At 39.9% G+C, this 22099-nt stretch overlaps 1 protein-coding gene across 5 annotated transcripts in view; it reads left to right on the forward strand.

Annotated features, from left to right (window-relative positions):
- Positions 1 to 22099, forward strand: part of KCNQ5 (potassium voltage-gated channel subfamily Q member 5) — a gene marked incomplete at both ends in the record, with an annotated part of 274706 nt that overhangs the window by 243720 nt on the left and 8887 nt on the right. For 2 of the 5 annotated variants that reach the window (XM_084203203.1, XM_084203204.1), the window contains 3 exons: positions 2472 to 2528; positions 8023 to 8243; positions 20576 to 20684. The exons of 1 other annotated variant lie outside the window; for it this stretch is intronic. In XM_084203203.1, the coding sequence (XP_084059329.1) occupies positions 2472 to 2528; positions 8023 to 8243; positions 20576 to 20684 (387 nt within the window). The remainder of the gene's footprint in view (positions 1 to 2471; positions 2529 to 8022; positions 8244 to 20575; positions 20685 to 22099) is intronic. 2 more of the 5 variants (XM_084203207.1, XM_084203205.1) reach the window with 1 other exon arrangement.

Raw genomic sequence — 22099 nt, forward strand, 5'->3', positions numbered from 1 at the left:
GGCTTCCTCAGTGCCATGTCTCCACATTTTCCAGCTTTTCTGTCATCCCCTCCTAAGGAGCATTTTGGGACATAGGAGGTGGGGGGAAAGCAGCACTGCAGGGTCTCACCTTCTCCTGGCTGCATGGCTTGCACTCCCCCATGGCTCAGTTCAAGCAGAGGAGCCAGACTGGTACGTCTGGTGAAGAAAGCCCCACTGCTGTCAGCCCGGAGCACAGGTGGGCTTCCACCCATCCTAGATCCCAGCTGAGCATCACTGCCTACAGCTGGCAGCAGCAAGCCTTGGCAGGGCTGTCCTCTCTGGGTAAACAGAGCTCTGGAGAGCCATGTCCTAAGGCAGTGGGAGAAAATGCTGGTCTTTTCTGTACTGATAGCCCAAATCCTTAGGGACAGGAAAGGCTTCAGTGGCTAGAAATGACTCTATCTCAGAAACTCGTTAGGGATGGGAATCAGCAGGCATTTGGCAGCTGGCACTGTGGTATCAGCATGCTCAGAGAATAGCAGACCTTACCTCCCAGCTGAAAATGCTGAAAAGCCAAAGAAAAAAGTGTTGATGACATATGAGCCCCTGAAATACATCCAGCCCCGAGTTGTACTGTGGTTCACAAATGCTTCTGGGTTATTCAGTCTTCACATCAATTACCCATGTCCCATACCACTTCCCAGACCGCTCCTCTGGCACCTGACTCCGACCTTCTCCTCCAAGCACATGTAACTGCTGTTAGTGTCACTGGAACTCAAGGGGACAGGATTTGCTCTGTCAGTTCTGGGACTTTTTGTATACATTACCTCCACAGGCTTTCACATTGAGTTCATTAAATTATTACAGTCTGATCCAAACTTCTTGCACTCACCAGCTGTATTTCCAGCAGCATTTAAAAATTTTTTTAAAGGTGACAGAGAAGTTGCCAGTAAATGAGTACATCACTCTAAAACTGGGATTTTTGCAGAGGGGAGAGGTTATTCCCAGTTGTACCAGCAAGCACTAAAAGAGACAAACTTACTTACAATAACTGGAAACTAGATGAAAAAAAAAAAAAAAAACAAAACCCAAACACTCAGCTGTCAAAACCATGCTGTGTTCTCCCAATTGTGGCTTTAAAAGAAGTCAACAATTTAGCCAGATTTATTCACTTTATTTTCACTGAATGGAACATGTTTACTCCTTCAGAAACACTTAATACATGCACTGCTGCAAATTAGTGTATATGTAAAAATGAACTAGTTAACTTCTAAGATCATGTTCTACTGTAAGAACCCTACAGATCTTTTAAAAAAATATGTGTTTTTTCAGTGGCTGTTTTTTGCTCTTATGCTGATATATCACTGTATGTTTGTATCACTGAAAATACATGTGGTGTATGTGGTCTTTTGTGGCAAAGATGTAAAAGCAAACTGCTGCAATGTACTTTGAGATACCTGTCCTTGACTATTTAACTTGTTTCTTTCTGCCATGCTAAGTGACTTGCATGGGATGCTTTGTGAACTAAGATTCTTCTTGTTTCACTCTTTAAATGAAGAAGAGTTAGCACAAGCAATACATTGGATTGAATTCTGAACATGCTCTTTGCTCTATATTCCCTTCTAACAGTGAGGAAAAAGTTGTATTAGGGAAAAGTTAATTATCTTCTTTCCTACCAAATTGACTTATATTTACAGAAATTAATTCTTGCGTTTTGTCATGTATAAACCTGCAGTCTTTCATTAGGTGACTAAATGTTGCTCTGCATTTGAGTTGAGACAGCTGTGTTTATGAGGCTGCAGCTTCAGATTGATTTCAATAATATGTATGTTGTATTTTCCAAAATTTTATGCACAAGTATTCCAATTAATAATTTATCAAAGTATTGGTAGACAACCTCTCTGGTGTATCCAGGCTATAAATTAGATATTTCTATAAATCAGTTCCAGAGTTGTGCAAGTTATTTTAAAAGACTATATCTTAAATTCTTAATATCTGCAAATGCACACACTGAAAACAGGCAAACATTTATCTCTGTTCAGTTATACAACATGGCTGAAATAGCTCCTGTGCAGGAAACTAGATCAAGACTGATGAATCTTGTCACATACAGAGAGCATAATCAGTCTTAAACTGTGTGTAGGACATGCACTGGGTGTCTGCAAAGGATGAATGTCACCCATCTAGTCTTGTAACTCACAAGGCTGAATATGCATTCCCTATTCAGACAATTCTCTCTGGTGCAATAAGGAGCAGTTTTGCCAATATAAGATCTTCAGGGGAAAACTCAGCCCTGTTCTGAGGGAAACAAGTAAATTATGTTATGGAATTCTTTCACCTCCTATACTATATCTGTTTCTAAAAGTAGATTTAATGTAAACAACTCTGCATGCACCATATAAAAAAGAAATTGCCAATGATGCATAATCTAACTTGAGGTGGAAAACCTAACCCCTTACCCAGCACTGGAATGCTTAGTAACAGAGTCCTCTATCTCCCCTCACTCCTAGTAAGCTTTGTAGTAATAAACAGAAGCTCTTCAGGATGTACACCCCTCGGAAACATAGGTATTCAGCATCCTGCCTATTCACATGATGTTTGAGAATGCCAACTAACATCAGGTGCATGATCCATTCACTTCCCCTCCTCAGTGCTTTAAAGTTCCTTACTTCTCCAAATGATGTTTCCTATTTATTTTTAAGTGCTTGTAAGTCCCTTTTTGCTTGTTGCCTGCAGTGCCATTAACACAATGGCAGCAACACCAGTTGTTTCAAACTCATCCAGCCAGACAATTGCAGTGGCAGTACATCGCGGTTTTACGAAGCCCCATTCCCCTTCTCTGCCTGAGACTTCAACTTTTGGAATGCATTGCCCTGTGGAGGTCTAAAACTGGGGTTGAATATTTGGGTAAAGCCATTTCCCCAAGTCCAAGAGGATTTTTATGACCATGGCAGTCGATTTCTCCACCTAATTATTAGTGGAGAATATTAAGCTATAGCATGCTAGGCAATTACAACAGCCAAAATGTGCAATTGTTCTTGAGAAGAATCCCCTTGGACACACTTGTGGGTGATGTGCCTGCATCCTGTACTGTAAGGTAGAGGAATGCATGTGAAATCAAGCATCTGCTTCAGCTGAATTCTCTGGAAATTGTGTCTCTTACCAAAAATGGTAATTCCTAGATAGATTAATCTTACGGGAAGAAGCCTATGATTCATATCTCAAAGTGATCGCATTTTTTCTTACTGATAAAAAATAATGTAAAAGACAGTGGAAGCACAAAGTGATTACAGAAAATTAGGACCAAAATAGTTTCTCTTCATTTAGAAATTGTTTTGGAAAAGGAAAAAATGCACAGGCACCCTGAATATTTACGTTTTCTGTTTGACAATTGAACTATAATATACTGTGGCCTGAAATTCTTGCTATTACTTATTGAAGGTATGAGATACAACACAAAATTTCTTGAGTTTGTGCTCCTAGCATGAGACTGGTGGTGAAGTCTTTGAACTTTAGGTCTCACGGTATTATCCATTGCATTTGCAATTGTTCAACTTAGCTTAATTTCAGTAAAAGAATTTGTAGGCTCAGTAAGAACCAACACCTGTATTTATAGGTAGCTAACTGCTGAAAATTGGCATGTACATCTGCTTGCTGTTGTTTGCCACAGGTGATAATTTCTGGCAGTTTTACCTTCTGTCTCAAGACTCAAAGCCTTCTTCCTCACCCTCAGGCCCTCCAGTTATTTCAATTTCTTCCTATTCCTGCTCCCACCAATTGGCTCAGTATGAAAAGCTGAAAAACAAGGTGAAATTAAGGCTAGTAGCAATCAGTAGTGCTGCAGGTCTGAGGCCGAGGCAGAGCAGAAGTTTTAAATTGACCAGAAATCTAGGAAGGTGGCAGGCAAATGGGGAAGTGGGACTGGGAAGGAAAGAGATGCTCAGTTAATAAAGTATAGGGAGATGGTCCGTGGAAGACGGAGAGAGCAAAGGCTTGTCTGCATTTGTCAGTTCACTCTAATCCAGAGTAGTCATTTGGACCGGGAGAAAGTGATGGTTCCCTCTGCAGTGAAGCTACAGTGACCTCTAGTGTCCCTATACACCCCTTCCTTCATAGCTCAAAGGGGAAAAGGCAGAATTTGAAAACGCAGAAATAAAAATTAGAAAGTCATCTGCTGTCCTAGGGAAGCGAGCGCCTTGGGCATGAAATGGGAAGAATGAGTCATAAGATCCTACAACTGACCTTTCAGAAGGCAGACAAATACAGAAAAGTCATTTGCTTCCTTTTCTACAGCTGCCAGTTGTAATTGATCTCCACTCAAAGATGCTTCAAAGCTCGAGTGTTATCGATAAGAATACAGTCCGCAACTTTCAACCTGCAAGAAGAGAGGAGTGATAGGTCCAAAGAGATAACCATTGCCAGGGAATTCTGTCATAGGAAGAAAAATGTATGTCAAGTAATTGGGCTAAATTATCAGCCATATAAAGTACAAGAAATTATGGACAGACACACATCTGAAGGAATGCAGAGATAACTGGAGACAGCTGTGAATCTCTCAGATTATTGTAATTTATTTTTGATTTAAGAATTCGTGCTATTTTATTTTCATGTTTCTTTCTCATGGTTTTTGCCTTTTGGACAAACACACAAAGTTTGTGAATACTTATGGGGATGAGTGAATATCCAGTGGTAATTAACAGGTTTACATTGATTCAAGGGATTTCCTTTGGATATCAGATAAAAAAAAGAGGAGAAGGTGAAAGATAAAAAATATAATAGGACAGGACCTGAAAGGTTGAAGGATTTTTAGCGCACACAAGCCAGTACTGACACAACCAGCATTAAATCAGAATAAAGGGCCCTAAAGGAGTCACTGGCTATTGATTCAAATGCAGAATGTCCAAAGATGCTTGAATGGTGTGTTATCTTCACTCTGCAATTTTAACACCATCTCTACTGGTATTGCAACAAAGAATCCAGAGCCAGGAGTTAGGCTTTATCCTATAAGGAAAGGGGCTTTCGCTCTAGGGAAAAGCCTGGTCAGGGTATGCTCAAAGTGCTCTGATGCAATTACTCCTTCACGATCTGTTATTTATCATACATAGGAGAGCCCCAAGACACTGTGTTCCCAAGCACAAGCTTTCTTCTCTCAACCTTTCTTCTTCACTATCAGTCACACAATTTATGCCTGTGCTGAGAAGGACCCAGTGACTTCAGGAACATTTCCCACCAGTCTCAAAATAGGAACAGGGATCCAAGAAGCAAAGAACTGCTCTAACTAGTCTCTTTGGGTATGCATCTCAAGATGCAGGAGAGAGTTTTCAAACCCTCCTTCCTTCAGGGGCTGTGTTTCTCTTCACAATGCAGTACTCTCTGCATGGACCCTTGGCATGCCAGTACATTGTCATTGCTACAAAGCTGACATGATTTGAGTTTTTAAGTATAAGCTCTGCAGTTTACATTAATATTTTAATTCTCAGCATTGCACTTTTGACAATGTCTGTAGTACAAAAAAAAATGCCTACTGTTCCTTTCAACATTGCCTCTCTGCGTTGATTTGGAGAACTAAAGATATTCAGGTTAAGTAGTCATTGTGTACCATTCAGCTTTTATAAATGAAATAACCATGTCTACCAATCATTTAAAGGCAGCCACTGCTTTCATTAGTACAAATTAATTGACAGAACAACACATGTGCTGTTTTGATGTCGGTTTTAAATTTTCATTTATATTTTGGAGTTGATGTGGTTATTAAAAAATATGATCTATATAGATAGTTTTTATGGCTAGTTTACCCTTTTTTTTTTCATTTTTATTAGTGCAGCAGGAAGAGAGCTGTCCAGAAACTTTTTAACTCTGTTTGAAAAAAAATAAAGCATTATTATACTTCATTTTTCAATAGCAAGTACAATTTGAGCCATAAGGGGAGTTAAAAAAAGGGGGACAGTCGTAAGAATAATATCTATAACAAGAAGTCGGTTTTGATTCTCTTCCTCATTCTGTATAATATGACAATGCAATAATGTGGTTAATAAATATTTTACAGTTTATATTTTCATTGCTGTGAAATGCAAAAGATTCCTGAGCTGAAATATAATTCAGTCTTGAAATGTAATTTGTATTCAAAGCTAAATTCTGGAACACTTTTCTTTCAAATATTAGGTTCTCTGGGTCTTTTGTATTGCTTATGCCACAGCATTGGGTAACAATTTACAATGGAAATAGATAACATTTTCATCCCTGTGATGTATTTATTTCAACAATTGCTTATTTGGGCAAGAAAAGAAAGGGATTACATTGAGAAATTATAGTAAAGATATTCTTTCAAGTAATCCAACATGCCATATAGAAATACATTTATCTAGTAATCTTTCTATTGATATGCTCATTTTTCAGTATTCTTGAAAATTATCACATTATAAGCATCCCAGCATGTGTTTTGCCTGCAACAAACTGCATCCTTTCTGCTCTCAGGGATGTTTGTACTCAGACTGAAATGCTATGCTTTGCTATGCATGGACAAAGATACGTTTATCTCAACATTTCATGGCCACAGAGGTTCATAACTATTTTCCATTTCATATAATTACATATTAACATTGTATTTTCAGAATGCAGTAGATTAAGCATCTAAGAACCACATAGTCCATATTAGCATTAGTTAATTATCTGCAGGATCTGTTCCTGTTCAAAACTTCTTATGAGCATGCTGAAATTAAATGCAAAGACCTTGAGAGTACTAGAAAGTGTCTGAACTTCAAGAACCACCATAATTTTCAGGTAGACAGTCTTTGGTAAAGGTGTTTTAAAAGACCCCCTGCAAAGCCTACACCAGGGCAGTAGGACTGCAAGTCCCAGCAACACCATACCATGAACAGGCACTGCATTGCCCTCATCATCTCTCCCCTTGAAAGAACAGGACCACTGATCAAGGTGACCATTCCCTTGCTCAACTAATTGAATTTAACCTTGCATATAAAACAAGGTTTCCAGACCTTGGTATCAGACTCCTTCTCTGTTTGCTCTTTGTGTCTTCTGCTACAGGAAGGGACAAACGAAGACAAAAATATTAAATAATTAAAAAGTATAGGTAGCTAGTCACAGTGACCACAGGATGTTCATCAGATATGTTTGGAGAAAGGTAATTTAAGCACCAGGAAATAGAAAAATCTACAAAACCCACATTTAGCTGGCTGGGGGAGAGGATTACAAGCACAGTAGAGGGGAAAGAAAACCCCTTATAACTGGCCATAAGAGCACAGGGTCACAACTGGTGCAGCAGACACAGCCATGAGCTTGGCTGGGCTCTGTTACCTGTCCAGTACCACCTGCACATGGTCAGCTCCCAGCTAAATCCACAGCAATGACTTTAGGGAGCACACACCATGTCATTACGTTTCCATTAATCAGTCATCATGCTGTTTCTTGGATATTTTATTAATTTTGGTTTTGTCTTGTCCAAGTAAGTGCTCTAACAAGGAATTCTGGATATGAGTGATCTCTAATCATGCATATGAAATGTTGGAGGTGCCACATCCTGCAAAAGCATGAATATACACTAACAGTATTTTTTGCCTGCTTAAAAAAAACTCAAACCAGACAATACTACATGGCATGCAGTAACAATAAAATACAGTTTGGTTTTGTTTATCTGAAGATATGGCCAGAAATGCACTGAACTTGGCTGACTAAGATGGAAACAAACCTTCAAGTTTGAGGAATAGAAAAAACATCATAGACATTAATGAATAATAATTGGGTGAAATTGTTTCTATTTGTTATTTTTAATTTCCTTTAGAAGGTTATTCTGTACTGTATGATAGACTGGCGATGCTAATGCTTCTATCAAAAAACAATTACATCAAATCAGTTCCATTCTCAAATTAAATATATTAATAAAATATATTCAATATATTATAAATATATTCAATGAAAATAAAAGTGTTTGGGAAACATTCATATCAGTGAGATTTTTTACACATTATTTTCAATAATCATACAATAGAAAAAAGAAATTGATTGAGGTAACTATGAAATAAAATACATTTCTCTCTCTCACAGTCAAAAGCTAAGTTTCAAGGAGCGGGTGCGGATGGCCAGCCCACGAGGTCAAAGCATAAAAAACAGGCAGTCTTCAGTGGGAGATCGCCGGTCCCCAGGCGCTGACATTGCCACCGAGGGCAGCCCCACCAAAGTCCAGAAGAGCTGGAGCTTCAATGACCGAACCCGCTTCCGGCCCTCGCTGCGGCTGAAGAGCTCCCAGCCCAAACCCATGGTTGATGGTAGGAGTTGTTCACCCCTGCTTGCCACTGCACGCTGCTTGCCACTGCACGCTGCTCCCAGCCTGCTCACACACCTGCACAGTGATTGTACACCTTTTAGGAAGGCAGAGAGAATTGCAGAGTCACAAACCAGCTACAGTCTTCTTCAAAGGCCCCAGTAATGTCATTGTTTTTTACTAAGAAATCATGTCAGTGGTGCATAGGGAACAACTGGTGGAAAAGGGGGTCGCTGTGAAAAGTCACAGTGGGATAAAGGCATCCCAGGGAATCCCAGGGAATGCAGCAGCTCTTCTGCCATGGCCCCTCTCCCACTGCTGAGCTCAGCTGCTGCCCAAACCTGCTGCCTCTTGCTGGTGGTCCACAGAGCACAGCCAGCATTGTCTGTGCCTTTGCCAGCCAGGAGCACAGCTTGTGCAGAAGTGGCTCACTCAGGCAGAGGAGTCCCAGTGCCTGCACTGGCGATGCAATCACCTGCCACCAAGGGATACACTACTGGGTGCTTTCAGTTTTACAGGGTTGTATCTGCCTCGATAAGGCAGGTGGATTTTGCAAACAAAACCGGTGTTATTGCTTTTATATATTGCTTTCTATAAGGTATTTGGATGGAGGAAGCACTCCTAAAATGTAAAGAGGTGGATCTTGGTAAAAATGGCTTGTTGAACCTGCAGCAGGCAGCCCAGCCTTTCCCTCGAGCTGCCTCCTATCTCTAGCTTAAGTCCAGTTTGGCATTAAACTAACTGGTATTCGGGCAAGGATCTTCCTCTGACAAAGCCTGCTAAAACAGACAGTGAGTCCTCTAACCAAGGAGCACCAAACTGGGTGACAGCAGCCCCCTGACAGGCAGGAGCTGAGAGAAACTGACCCGTGTGTGAGATGGGTCCAGCACTGAAAGGAGCACTCACATAGCTCTGGGGGTACTGCTGCCCCAGTGGATTTTGTTTTGGGTTCCTGCATTCCCATATTTCCCAATCTATGAATGTTTTGTTCTTTCTTGTGGTACCCTCCATGTAAAAAACAAGGGAAACAAACTGGTTGACTGCCACAGAATGCAGCGACCCTGCCTGAATGGGAAAGGTACAACCTCTTTCTACAGTGGCATCATGCATGCTACATCCAACAATTGTGGTAAGACTAATTAGACAGAAGTGAGATGTTGATGTCGCTTCCTTTTTAAGAGCACATATTATCACAAACGTGTAGGTTGCAAAAACTCATTGAACTGCAATGCCCCATCCCCAGTGAGGATGTTCTACACAACAGAACTCTTCAGGAAAAGCCTGGGTAAATAAACATTTCCTGGAGGACAACCAAGACAAACCAATGGTATTTGCTAAGATCGTCATTCCAGGCTAGCCCTCTCCATGGAGACGTCTCAAATTTTCTGAAATGCCAAATTTGCCTGAGGTACAGTGAGCTGCTGGGGTGTATCAGCCACCAGGCCACTATTCAGGTTGTTCCACTCCACTGTCCACTCCTATCCACTCCTATCTCCATCCTGGGTTACAGGCCCTTGCTTGTGTCCCATGGCAGCTGTATCACAGGGGCTGTGTGACCTAGCCTGGGTCTCACGCTGATGTGAAGCTCAGCCAAGGCCACAATGGGAACTGAGAAATGCTCTAGGTGGCATAGTGGTTGAAGCTACCCTGTCTAAATTTAGGCATCCTACATAACCACTTATAAAGCACAAGTATCATCCCCAAACCGCATCAGAAGTAAGTTCATAGGTTAAAACCCTGTAACTCACACCATGCCTTCAAGTGACCTAAGGAGAAAGTAATTTTTTGAGCACTCTCAGAGTATCAGTGGCTCACTTTTGCCCCAGCTCTGCAGTCTGCACCTCCCTGAAGCACCTGTTTCATTTTTCCTCAGCCCATTTATCATAGAAGCATTTCCTCAGCATGTCCCCTATTTTGTCCTGCACATCAATAACAACTATCTGCACAAGCAGACCATGCTGCCTCTGATTGTTTCCCCCTCACGGAAAAGGTGGCATAAACAGCACCTTGGGTATATCTGGAGATAAAAGACAGAAACAACAACAGAGCACTCATTGCTGTGCGTAAACCCTTGAAGATCTTCCCGCTCCTCAGGGTGAGCACAGCCTGTTTCCTGGTCAGTGATTTCCAGCTACTAGTCCACCCTTATGAACTGGGGCCAACAGATACAACCCATTTCTCATCTGTGGCAGAAGGAACAGCTTCCATTGTCTCCAGCTTTTAGGCAAACGCCAAGTTTCCATTCTGGGACCTCATCCAACTCCTTCTAGGACCAGTATGATTAGAGAGATGTCCAGTGTGCTCACTGCTGACAGACAGCTCCCTTCTGCCTTACCCAAACTTTTGCAGGAAAAGTCGGTCACTACTAACCTTCATTTCTTTTTCTTTCTTTTCATTCATAGCTTGATACTTTCTGCATTTGACAGCTCAGTGAAAAAGATCTCAAGATGATGTATTTAATTTAGAACATCTTGCATTTGTCACTGGATGAAAAAAACAGTATTTGCAGCATATTATTCTTATCTCTTGCTTGCCAGGTCCTCCAATTTCCTCCTTGAGGTATTCCCCAGCCAAATAATTAATAATTTTGTCAGGACAATCATCAAGCCAAAACTGGAAGCCAAATTTTTTGGGGTGAAATCTTGGGCACAAAACAGTACCCTTGAACATCTGGTCCTTCTAGGGAGTCCTACATCTCTGTAGGGTATTTGGTGGGAGAAGAAATTACATTACAATATACCTTTGGGGCAGTGACAACATAGTGCTGGATACCCAGTTCAGTGTCAAAACTTCATATCAGTGAAAAAAATAGAGTCTTACTATGAACTTCCTCTTCCAAAAGACAAAAAAATAGAAGACATTTCACTGTATGGGATATGGAGTTGTAAATGCTTTGCCTAGACAGAGGACTGATTTCTGTGTGAAAATAAAAGAAAGATGCAAGTCTGTAAGGAGAGGCTTCCAAAAGGAAGGAAAATTGCTAGCATATGAGGATGATTTAAGGCAGATAGATGGTCGACACAGAGACTTTGCAGTGCTGACTGAGTTCTGGTAAGGACATGGCTGGAATCTGGGCCAAAGCCATCAGAAAGAGACTGCTGGAGAAACTCAACATTAGCAATCAGAAACTGGCTTGCAAAGGGAGATTTTGGTCCAGACAGGAGCCCATGGGGGTAGCTAAAATGCTAACCTGATTGAAAATGTAGTAGCTTGCCTCTTAGGCTACCCAGCAATAAACACTCTAGCATTCCCCCACTGCATATTAAAATCATAGAAGGAGAATTTCTTGGCAGCAAGTAAAACACTTAAGCCAGCCACTGGTACATCCCAAAAGGATTTTGGCATAACAGCCTTAGAACAGTGTGACAAAAACCATTGCACAAATGGCATTATTTATGGCTAGTAACAATCTTCTGAAACTGCCATAAACCATTTATTGCCATTGACAAAGTGGGTCTGACAATGGCAGTATTTCAGTTACATATGAGCATTTGCAAATGGAATCCAAACCTGAGAGAGGTTTGATGGTTAGAGACGTTTTTGGTGGCCTGACCAGAGATGCTTTCTAGGGCATTCAACAACAGTGCCTGGGAAAGTGAGTATCAAGACTTACATAATCAGATTTTAAATACATGTGCAGTCTCTGGTGACATTTAGTTCACAACTTCCAGAGATCTTGTTGAAGAGGGGATTCTGCACAAATTAACAAAGGTGCCAGAATGCTGTATTTCCAATCTCTGTTATCAGCCTGAAAGGGAAAAATCAGGATGAGGCAGATGAAAGAGAAATTTTCACCAATCAAGCATGGTAAATAGTGAAGCTTTACAAAGCACACACTTAAAAGGGATTGTAAAAAGGGTCATGGAACAGCCTTCCCCAAAGGGATGCTATGTCCCACAGGCAAAGGTGCTGCCTGGCCTTGGAGCCCCTCACAGCCCCCTGTGCACCTGTACACAAAGTGAGCCAGGAGCTACCTCTGGCCCCAAGGCCTCCTCATGCAGTATGGATTTGGTTCTTCCCTGTTTTGTTAACAAAACCAGGGAAGCTGCAGCCAAACTGTCTGTGGGGAGTGGTGCCCAGAACATGAGAATACTCACCAGCAGGGTCAGTCTGTGCTAGTTATTAAATAGTACAGGTGATCACATGCCTTGCTTAAGGCACTGTGCCCACGCCTTGTTGTATGGTGTGTATCCATCCACAGACACTCAACCACACAAAATCTCTTCTTTACAATGGTGTTCCTGTCCTGTTTTGTTTTCTGCTTGTCTTACTTTCTGAGGAACAGAACCTTTTCTGCTTAAATCATCCACTAGTCTTGTACCACCACAGCTGAATTAATGAACCAATATTATGTTGTGGATGCAGTTTTCTGTGAGGGATAAAAATACCGTATTATATTTGGTTTCTACCATCCCATGCTTTTAAGCCTCTGAATGAGTTATTGTTCTTTACTGTAACCTAGAGACATTGTGTGGCTTTTTGAATAAAACATCAAAAACGTTCAGCACTGGAGATATTACAAACATATTTCATTTGATTAATTAAAAAGAAGTCTCTAAGGAAATATTTGATTTCTTGCACCATCCCCAAACATTATACACTCACATGACCTCTAGCCTTTCATTCCCTACAGAGTACTTGCACAAAATCCTGAGGGTAGAGTATATTAGAAGAGCCATGGAAAGAATGCAATTGTGCATTTCAGCCCCCACATCCTCGGTTACTACCATGTAATTTATGTATTGCAAAAATGACAAGTTTTCCTTTCAGTAGCATAAACAGCTTGACCTTGGATAAAGTTCACTTGATGTGGCAGAAGTCCTTAGTTGGGTTGCTTCTACATCTAAGCTTAAATTTGTTAGTTCCATGTGAAGCTGCATGTTGTCAAAGTTTGAATGAAATTTATTAGCAATATATCAAAGTGTGCTATACAAGAGATTTATTTTCTTGTTATTGCCTTCCATAGAGCAGATAGAGCTCTCATTTATTACCATTGTCACTGTAATTAAGTAGGAAGATCTGGCATTCTGATCTAAGCTCTGAGTAATTTTTGTGAAAATAAGTACAGACCATTGGTTTTGAGGCATTATTTTAGCTTATTCTAGCCAAAGTCCTGGCGAAATGAGTCCACAATTTAGTCTCTTTCTTTACAATACCTCTTGAAGAACTTGCTGTGCACCATCTCTCACTGGACTCAGTGGTCACAGGTACAGTGATAATGATTATTAAGCTTAGCTCTGTGAGAACAGCAGCAGACCATCACACAGAAGCATGATTTTCATGGCTTTTGGATACTTCATCTGCAGTGAAGACAATACTAATGAGATAAGAAGTAATTTTGAGAGGACGCTCATAAAATTTCCTAACCACATGTAACCCACTTGCACCAAATCTGAAACATTTGAGGAATAGTTTTATTTTTATGAAGCATTACCAAGGAAAGCCTTCATGACTTTTTAAAATACAGAACTGTCCTGTAGATACATGAATCCAAAACAGCTATAGTCCTCTAACCCTTTGCCCCCAGTCTATGATCTCCCTCAACAACAATACCTGGAAATCTCCCAGGGCACAGGACCTCTAAGGACCTTATGGAATATCAGACATATATCAAGTGATGTGTGCTACAAGGTCTTGCAGAGAGACAGTCAATTAAGTGTGACATTTAGCTCATTAGTCTGTATTTCCAGGTACTATCATATGTTTCTGCAATTTATTTTACAGTTTTTACTTCTTGGATGTCATATATATAAAATAACAGAAACATGTAGCTAAAAATACACTAAAGCCATAGATTTAGAGTCACCTTCTTTAACTTTTCTCACATGGCCATCTAAAGTTGCTGGCTAATTTTCTACTATTTATAATAAGATCAGTCTTTCAAGCAGCATAATTATTGTGCATTTAATGAATTGTTTTTAGAAAGTCTCCTGGTCCTCCATATCATCATTCAAAATTAAAAGGATTCCTTTTTAATTAAGTAGTGGGAGCTGTTCCATGAAATATTGCCAGTGCAGAAATTTCTGAGAAGTCAAATAATAACCAAGGGAAGAGAATGCTAGAACTTTAGATATTTGGAACTTGCTTGCATTATATTATAATTGATATATATTAAGTTTCTGACCTTAAAAAAATTGTACTTACAGAGAAAGAAAACTATATCATTATATCCAGAATATGTAAAAAACTTTCCACCAATTCTATCTTCCATTTTAGCCAAATCAGAGGATTTTCAGAAATGCTTTAACATAGCTAATGTTGTTAGGGATATTCTTTAAGATACACTGTGTCACATTGCACTGCAATTCCCAATGATGCCCTCTTCTCCCCATCTGGAATGCTTTGTGTCTTTCAGAAGAAAGACAAGGAATGGGCTATTGATATAGCACTACTGAACTCCCCATCAGTGCTGCCAGTAGAGTAGAGGCTCTGGCTGGGCAGAAGGCAAAGTTTACAAGCTTGTGCAAAAGTGCTCCTCCTTACAGGAGGCACCAGTTTTCTTCCTTTTCTGAGAAATTTCTTTCTAGCATGGAAAAGGCAACCATTTCATAAAAGCTCCCTTTAAACAATATTTTTAAATGTTGTAAGTCTTATTCCCTTTTTCTTATTTTTTCCACCTGAACACTGTTGTCTCCTACCAGGCATTTTGGTGTCATTTTCTAGAGAAATAATAAGTATCTAATGTGAAGAGCGCATCACGGAAGTACTTGTTCCGCCTTCTTCCTTCTTTCTTGATTAGAAGAAACTCTTTTCTTTTGTTGGTTTCTTTTTCCAGAGATCAAGGAAATAAATACATAATTCACTCCCTTGGGCCTCCTTTTTCTGGCCTCTGCTCTGGAAAGCATGTAAACATGGGCTGCTGCCTTTCCCGCTCTGGGGGAGCTTTGGGCATTCTTATTAAGTATGTGATTAAGTTCCATCACAATTAGCATTGCTTTCTTTAGTTTATTTTTCCTATAGAACTTGATGAGCAATCAAAGTAAAAAAAAGTAATTGAACTATGTACTGTGAGAGAGTCAGCTTGTTGATGTTTCAAAGCAAAGGTAAATTGGAAAGAAAATCAGTTATAGGGGTAGTGAAGGGATTTTTGTATTCATGGTTCAACAAACAGGAGGATAATGAGAGCTTGTGAAGAGGTGAGAAGTTTCATGAAACATATTTAAACAAAGGCACTAGGCTAATAATTTCATTTATAGAAAAGGAAATTGCATGAATCACATTAAGATAAACCATCAAGATGTTTGTACATAGGATAATTTTTGAGGGGAAAAAAGTAACTGAGATTTTGTGAAACATTCTATGCATTATAGCATCTGTGGAAATACTACAAAATATGTAAAGGATTTTTTTTTTTTTTTTGAGAATGTAGGCTAAATCCCTAACACAGTAAATGTTCATAGTGAAGAAAGGTACTTCAAAGGCAGGGTAAAGTTGAGTGATATACACCTACCTTGCAGATACCCTAGGCATTACATAGAGCAGCACAGCAGAGGCTCTATTTGCTCATGAAGGAGGCTGAAAGAATAAATAATGAGAGTATTAAGCTGCTGGAATTGCTTCTTGAGCAAGAGGTTTCATCTGAGCTCAGTAGCCATGTAAGACCAAGGCAGTTTGGAGTCTCATAATGAAGCAGCTGCCCGGACCCCCCTGCTGCAGCAGACCTACGCACTGGCACCTCCCACAGGGACAATCTGTCCCCTAAAAGCTTTGAATTCATGTCCACCTTTACTTGCCCAGAAGTTAGATGCACTGAATTACCCACTCATTTTCTTTCTGACCACTCACACAGAAGATGAGCACAGATGTGAGTGTGTCACATTGGGGCGCTCTGCACTGCTGCCCTGGGCAGCCAGAGAAGCTCTGCACTCACATGAGGCTGCTGAGCAAGGTGGAGGACAGGCTGTGGAGCTGCATTATCAATTGCTTGGACTTCAATTCCCAACTCAAACTCTCAATTTTGATAACAGTATGGCTCAAAATAACTCAGCACCTGTGAAAATTACACCTCCTTCCAATTTTTACCTTGAGTCACATTTAAATGAAAACCAATCAGACGTTTTTTCCAAACCAGTGTGTTTTTAACCAAGTCAATGCAATACTGTGCTGGGACATGAAGAAGTGCAAGTCATATGCAGGCTATCAACTTCAGGCACCTATTGAGATTTTCCATGTTGTATTGGTTTTGCACAGCCTGGTTCTTGTTAGTGGGGGGGGCACAGAGGTGGCTTCTGTGAGAAGGTCGGTTGTCAGCCTCAGCAAAATTATTTCTATCACCCACATGAAGAACCCTAAGTACCTTTTGCACAGTCAGAGTAAGATCTAAGTGCTTCTGAAAGCTTCCAAAAAACGAGTCAAAAGGTCTATGTTGGGATCACCGTACCAGTCACTATGTCAGAAGCGCTTCCATAGGATTATTCATTGTTTTGGCACACACATTTATTAGTGCTAGATTGTTGTTGCTAGCATATTGCTGTTCCCAGAAAACAACAAGTAAAAAAAAATCTTTTTTATTCTGTTTAACAGGCAGATAATTACTTGAATGTTACTGACACTGAAAGCAAGGAGCAATGAGAGCGATGTCAGTTTTCTCAATGCCAAAGCATGTTATTAAACAACAGAAAACACTTCTAAGAAAGGACACATACTATTTACAGAAATAATAAATCAAGCCTTATGAATAACTTTTGCATAGAGTCATATGAAATGCAGCTAAAAACTTGTAATTTTTTTTGTTGGTGACATATAATGCTTTAGAACAGCCTAATTTTTTGCCCATTCATTTGTGGTGATCATAAATGACTAGAGTTTGCATGAAAAATGCATAAATACTGTGAAAAACAGGGAAATATCAAGACAATTTTACTGGCTTGTGCATGCTTCTTCTATTTCTTGGTAATTGCTGCTTTGCTCTGTGATTAAATCAAAGACTGTTCCGGAAGAAAGAGGAAGAAATTAAAAAGCAGCAAAGACCAGACAGTAGCCCAAAGTAAATAATGTCAAAGATTATAAGACAATGGCAGATGCCTCATCAGCTGTGAAATAAACATGTTCTTTGTTTAAGATCAAAACACATACTGAATTCTAAATATGCCAGTACTAGAAAAAGATCTGGATTGCCAAGTGGACTGACAGCCCTCCTTAAAGAGACGTGCAGGAGTTTGTCTAAATGTGTATTAAAAGATATTTTATGCATTGTTTAGGCCATATTTCTGAGCTGCCCATGGAACAGACTTGAAAGCTGGATAGCTTGTGGTAGAGGTTGCTGGAGAGAAAGAGAGACGAGGGCTAACCCTAGGAAAGAGACTAGCAGCAAAGCCAGGCTCATGTAGAGCAGCTGCTGCCCACAGTTCCTTGTGGAACCCACATGGACCACGCACAGCCACCCCAATGGAGAGCAGAGGATGCAGACAAAGGGCATGGGGAAGGATGTGGATGTGAGCAGGGCTAGGCATGAGCTGGCACTGGGAGGTCTAGCTGCCCCATTAATGCCTAGGAAGGGCTCTCTCTGGGAACAGACAGCAGCTTGGAGAGCATAGCTTAGCCCCATCTGGGAGCTGGCAGAGGTTTGAACAGCTGGAGCTGCTAAAGCAGCCAAACTGACCCCAACTCAGCCCTGACCTCAGCGATGAACTCGAGAGGGACAGAAAGCATACAAGTACATCTCACCTCGTAACTATGTGGTACACAACATGAGCTTCCACTGGAAAAATTGGTAAGAATGTGAACTTTGATTTCAGTGGTGTTTTAAGCTGGAATTTTTTTCTCCACATTGCTACTATGCATTTCCCAAACATTTTCCCAGGTCTGCTCAGTATCCTAAAGAAACATTTATGTTTCCCATAGGAATCAAACAAGGCTATAGCTTTTCACAAGCTTTATTGACCTGTGGTATTGAGTGTCTGCCATAATGAAGGAAATTCATATCAGTGGAATATTAGAAAGAAAAAAGGTGATTTATTAGGAGCAGCATCTCTTATTAAATCTGGCTTAAATTTATTAGAATTTTCCAGCATCTGTCTAAAAATTTTGCAGAGGCTTTTATCCACAAGGGAGCAACATGAAACACTGTAATTGCACCACACAGTTCTCAAAACAGTTTTGCAAAGACATACTTTGGTAAGGAAGCCCTTTTAATAATGACACTGTACTTGGCAAAGGACCCAGGAACCGTATCCGTGAGACAGCCATACAGAAACATGTTTATTTTAAACTTTCAGGTTAGAGTCTCCTGTTTCACTGGGTTTAGACAGCTATAGCTCTTGTGATCTGAGCAGTATTTTTCCTAATTGATCCTGGCATAACTGAATAGATTCAAACATTAGAGAGTCACTGGAAATACCAGTAGCATAAAAAGCTCTGGTTTTAATATGGCACTTATAAATGAGCTGGGAGATTTCCACACTGGGAGACGTAACAGGAGAGGCTGATCAGATATGACACCTGGAAAGTTAGTGTTGTGGAATACTTAGCAGGTCCTGAGATGGTGGTTTAGGTAGTGTATATACCTATCAAATTAATTATGAAGTTTATTTTAGCTAGTCACATTTCTGGGCAGGGATCCAAATGTTATTGAGGCAAATGGGTGGAGAGATGTATATTTTATCAATAAGATAAGCCAAGTCAGGAGTGAAGCTCATGACAAAGTGCAAGAAAAAAACACTCCTGGCATCATTGCAGTCATGACCTACAATAATAGCACTTCAAAGTTTTGCATGAAAATTTCAATTTTACAATTTAAAACTTAACTTTTTAATTGTTGTATTTGATTGTTTCATGTGGACTTAAACATTCTTAAACATCTTTCTTTATTAAGTTGATCTGTCAAAGATTAATTCACCTGTTATTAAAAGCTACAGATGTTTCTCATAAATGTACCGGTTCAGCAAGAGTAATGAAAAAAATATATATGTTCCCAAGGGTAATGAACTAGCCAGACTCATTAAAAAAAAAACCCAACCAAAAAATGCACATGGCTGAACATTAAATCTGTGAAAAAAACAATGCAGTAATACCAGTTCTTGAGGATGCTGTACAAAACTGTTTATGCCAAGATGGCATCCCTATTAGACTTAGAAGGTACCATGACATTTTCAGGCACTTTTGGCTGACAAATAATATTTTTCATCTTTAATCTGCAGTCTTTCTGAAGAAGGAACTTGAAAGAATGTCCTGTAATCATTTGTGTCTCACTGTGCTTCAAATCTGCTTATAATTTAAACCCCTGAAATTATTTACTTGAAGTGTTTCTGAATGACTAAACCTGTTGTTTTAAATAACACCATGAATGTAGGCAGCAACCTAGGACTGGGAAGAAATCTCCTCTGTTACTGAGGGTTACTGAATCCCATCTTTTTTTTCTCTGTTTCATGTCACTCATTTTACACTCTCTTCCTCATGAAGCAGAGACACTTACATGATGAAATACACTGACCTTGACTAAAATTCTTCTGAGCACTTGGACTTTATGCAGTTGAAGAAAGATTATTTGGGAGAAAAAGCACCTACCCCAAGGAATTTTCCTGTAATTCACGTGCCTTTGAAATACAGATGATGTATGGGCATCCATGACCCTGCCCTTCTTGCTCCATTTGTATTCCAGCACATTTTAAGTTTGTAAACCACTTAGTCATGCAGCAGTACCTGTTTTATGTACTGAGTACATTGGACACTTCTGAGATTTCTAGCTAATTCCCAGATGGCAACTCTGCAGAGGTGTTTTTTAGGAAATGTAAAGGATCCACCTTTTTTTGCAGTAACTTGGCTTAAGCTCCTGTGACAAAGGAAGCCTGGAATACCTACATGGCTCTGAGGTTTAAGGTGGCAATTATTAATTCTTGGTAAAAAATTATTTTGTTTATTTTTGCCTGTAATAAAGTGCTGGGTCATTCCACAGCCTGCTTATTAAATGAAATGGATCTTCTCCTTTTTCTTCAATGCCAGGTTGATCAATAGTGGTAAAACTGTAATAATATAACTTTAGCATCCTCTGATTCTGCCATTACATCTGTTAGTTCACTGCTTTCCCATAAAACAGAGAATGTGAGGAAAAACCATGGGATATCAGGAATAACATGCTGGTGCTCAGCTATTAATTATTTTGAAAAATAATAGGGCATTCTTCCTTTCTAATTTTTACTAATTACTCTGGGACTACCAATGCATTTTATGACACAAGCATAGACACACAGGTGCATCACATAGTTCATAAACTGATGGAGGTCTGTCATGCTTGATACATAGTCCTTCTTTTTCCAGAAGCACTATGCAGGCTGTTAGAAAACACTAAGGAAGAGATCATTAAGTTTCTCTTATTTAGTCTGCTCTTGTCTTTTGCAGCTGACACCAGTCTTGGAACAGATGATGTCTATGATGACAAAGGGTGTCAGTGTGATGTGTCCGTAGAAGATCTCACCCCTGCTCTTAAAACTGTCATTAGAGCTATCAGGTGAGTAGAAAATACTGAATGAATAAACACTTGAGTTTCCTTTAGTTCAGGTACTAATAAACTGCATATCAATTCATAAAATGATAGCTAGTTGAACTTATTTCATGGCTATATTTGTTACATAACTAATGCTAATATATTGTGCTTCCTTTCTATTTTAGATAAATTAAAACATTTTATTACTTCTGTTATCAGCTTTTCAATATCTAAAAATGTTACATGATTTGACACAGAAAAGAAAGTAATAGATGCTGTTTTCCGTTATATTTTATGCTATCCAAACTGCAATTTGATGTACTTTTACTGAGTATGTGTCACCTTGCCTGGAAAAGTTATTTCCTTTAAAAATATAGGGTTTTATTGCATTTCCATATTCTTGAGACTGTCATATGACTTTTATTGCAAATTTGTCCTGGTAAGAACAGAATAATTACATTAATTCGATTCTGAAAAGTCTTGCCTACTACTATCCGCTAAACTAAATATAGCCCAAATAATTAAAAACAAATAGTCTCCTTTTCCAAGAAAGTAGCAAACTGCATTGAAACTTATAAAGTTACCTGAACTGAAAGTTTAAACTCACCCTCTTGAAACTGCCAAGGCTATTTAGCTTCCAGAGTATCTTGAAGTATAAATCCTGACAGTCGAAATCCCCACCATGAAGTGTACAGCAACAAGCAAGGAGAGCTCAAGCATTCCCTGTCTGCTGGCAGCAAACCTCAGGTTATCGCTGGGGGTCACCCCACTGGCTCTGCATCACATCAGTGTCCAGCACCTTCTTGGGTGCAGGAAGGTAGCCAGACAGCCTGGCAGCAGCCAAAAGGAATTTCTGCAAAAATCAATGGAAAGACAATGTTTTCCTGTACAGAACCCCCTGCCTGAGTTTTCTCAGCACCATAGGAAGAAAAAACATCGAGCTTTTTATCACATAATTTCATGCGGTGATAACCTATGGGCTACTTGTATTTCCTTCCCCATTTCCATTGAGTAAAATGTAGAGAGATAGTGAGTAAGGCTGTTTCTGAAACTTTTCTACTAGCACAGACAGCTTGATAGATCATTTGCAGACATCTTTTCCTACCATTTTCCAACCTGCCTGGAAATGACCTCACAGGACAATTCAGATACCGGGCCTGTGTCCACGGCCACTGCAACTGGCAAGCCAAAGGTCCCTGATGAAAACCCTGTCTTGCTAGCAATGTTTCAGCAGGTGACAGAAGTCCTTTTTGCACAGTGGACACCCCCTCACAAGGCAAGCCTATTCCCTCAAATGGAAAATGCTCACATTAGGAACAGTCAGCATAATCCATTGACTGTGGTGTCAAAGATGTTTTTCTGTGATGCTGCATTTTAAACTGGATAACTCTTGGTTCCAGGTGAACCTTGCCACTTGTCCTGGCAAGGGATAATCATTC

Source organism: Fringilla coelebs (genome assembly GCF_963513975.1).
Source record: "Fringilla coelebs genome assembly, chromosome: 3".
Taxonomy (NCBI): Eukaryota; Metazoa; Chordata; class Aves; order Passeriformes; family Fringillidae; genus Fringilla; species Fringilla coelebs.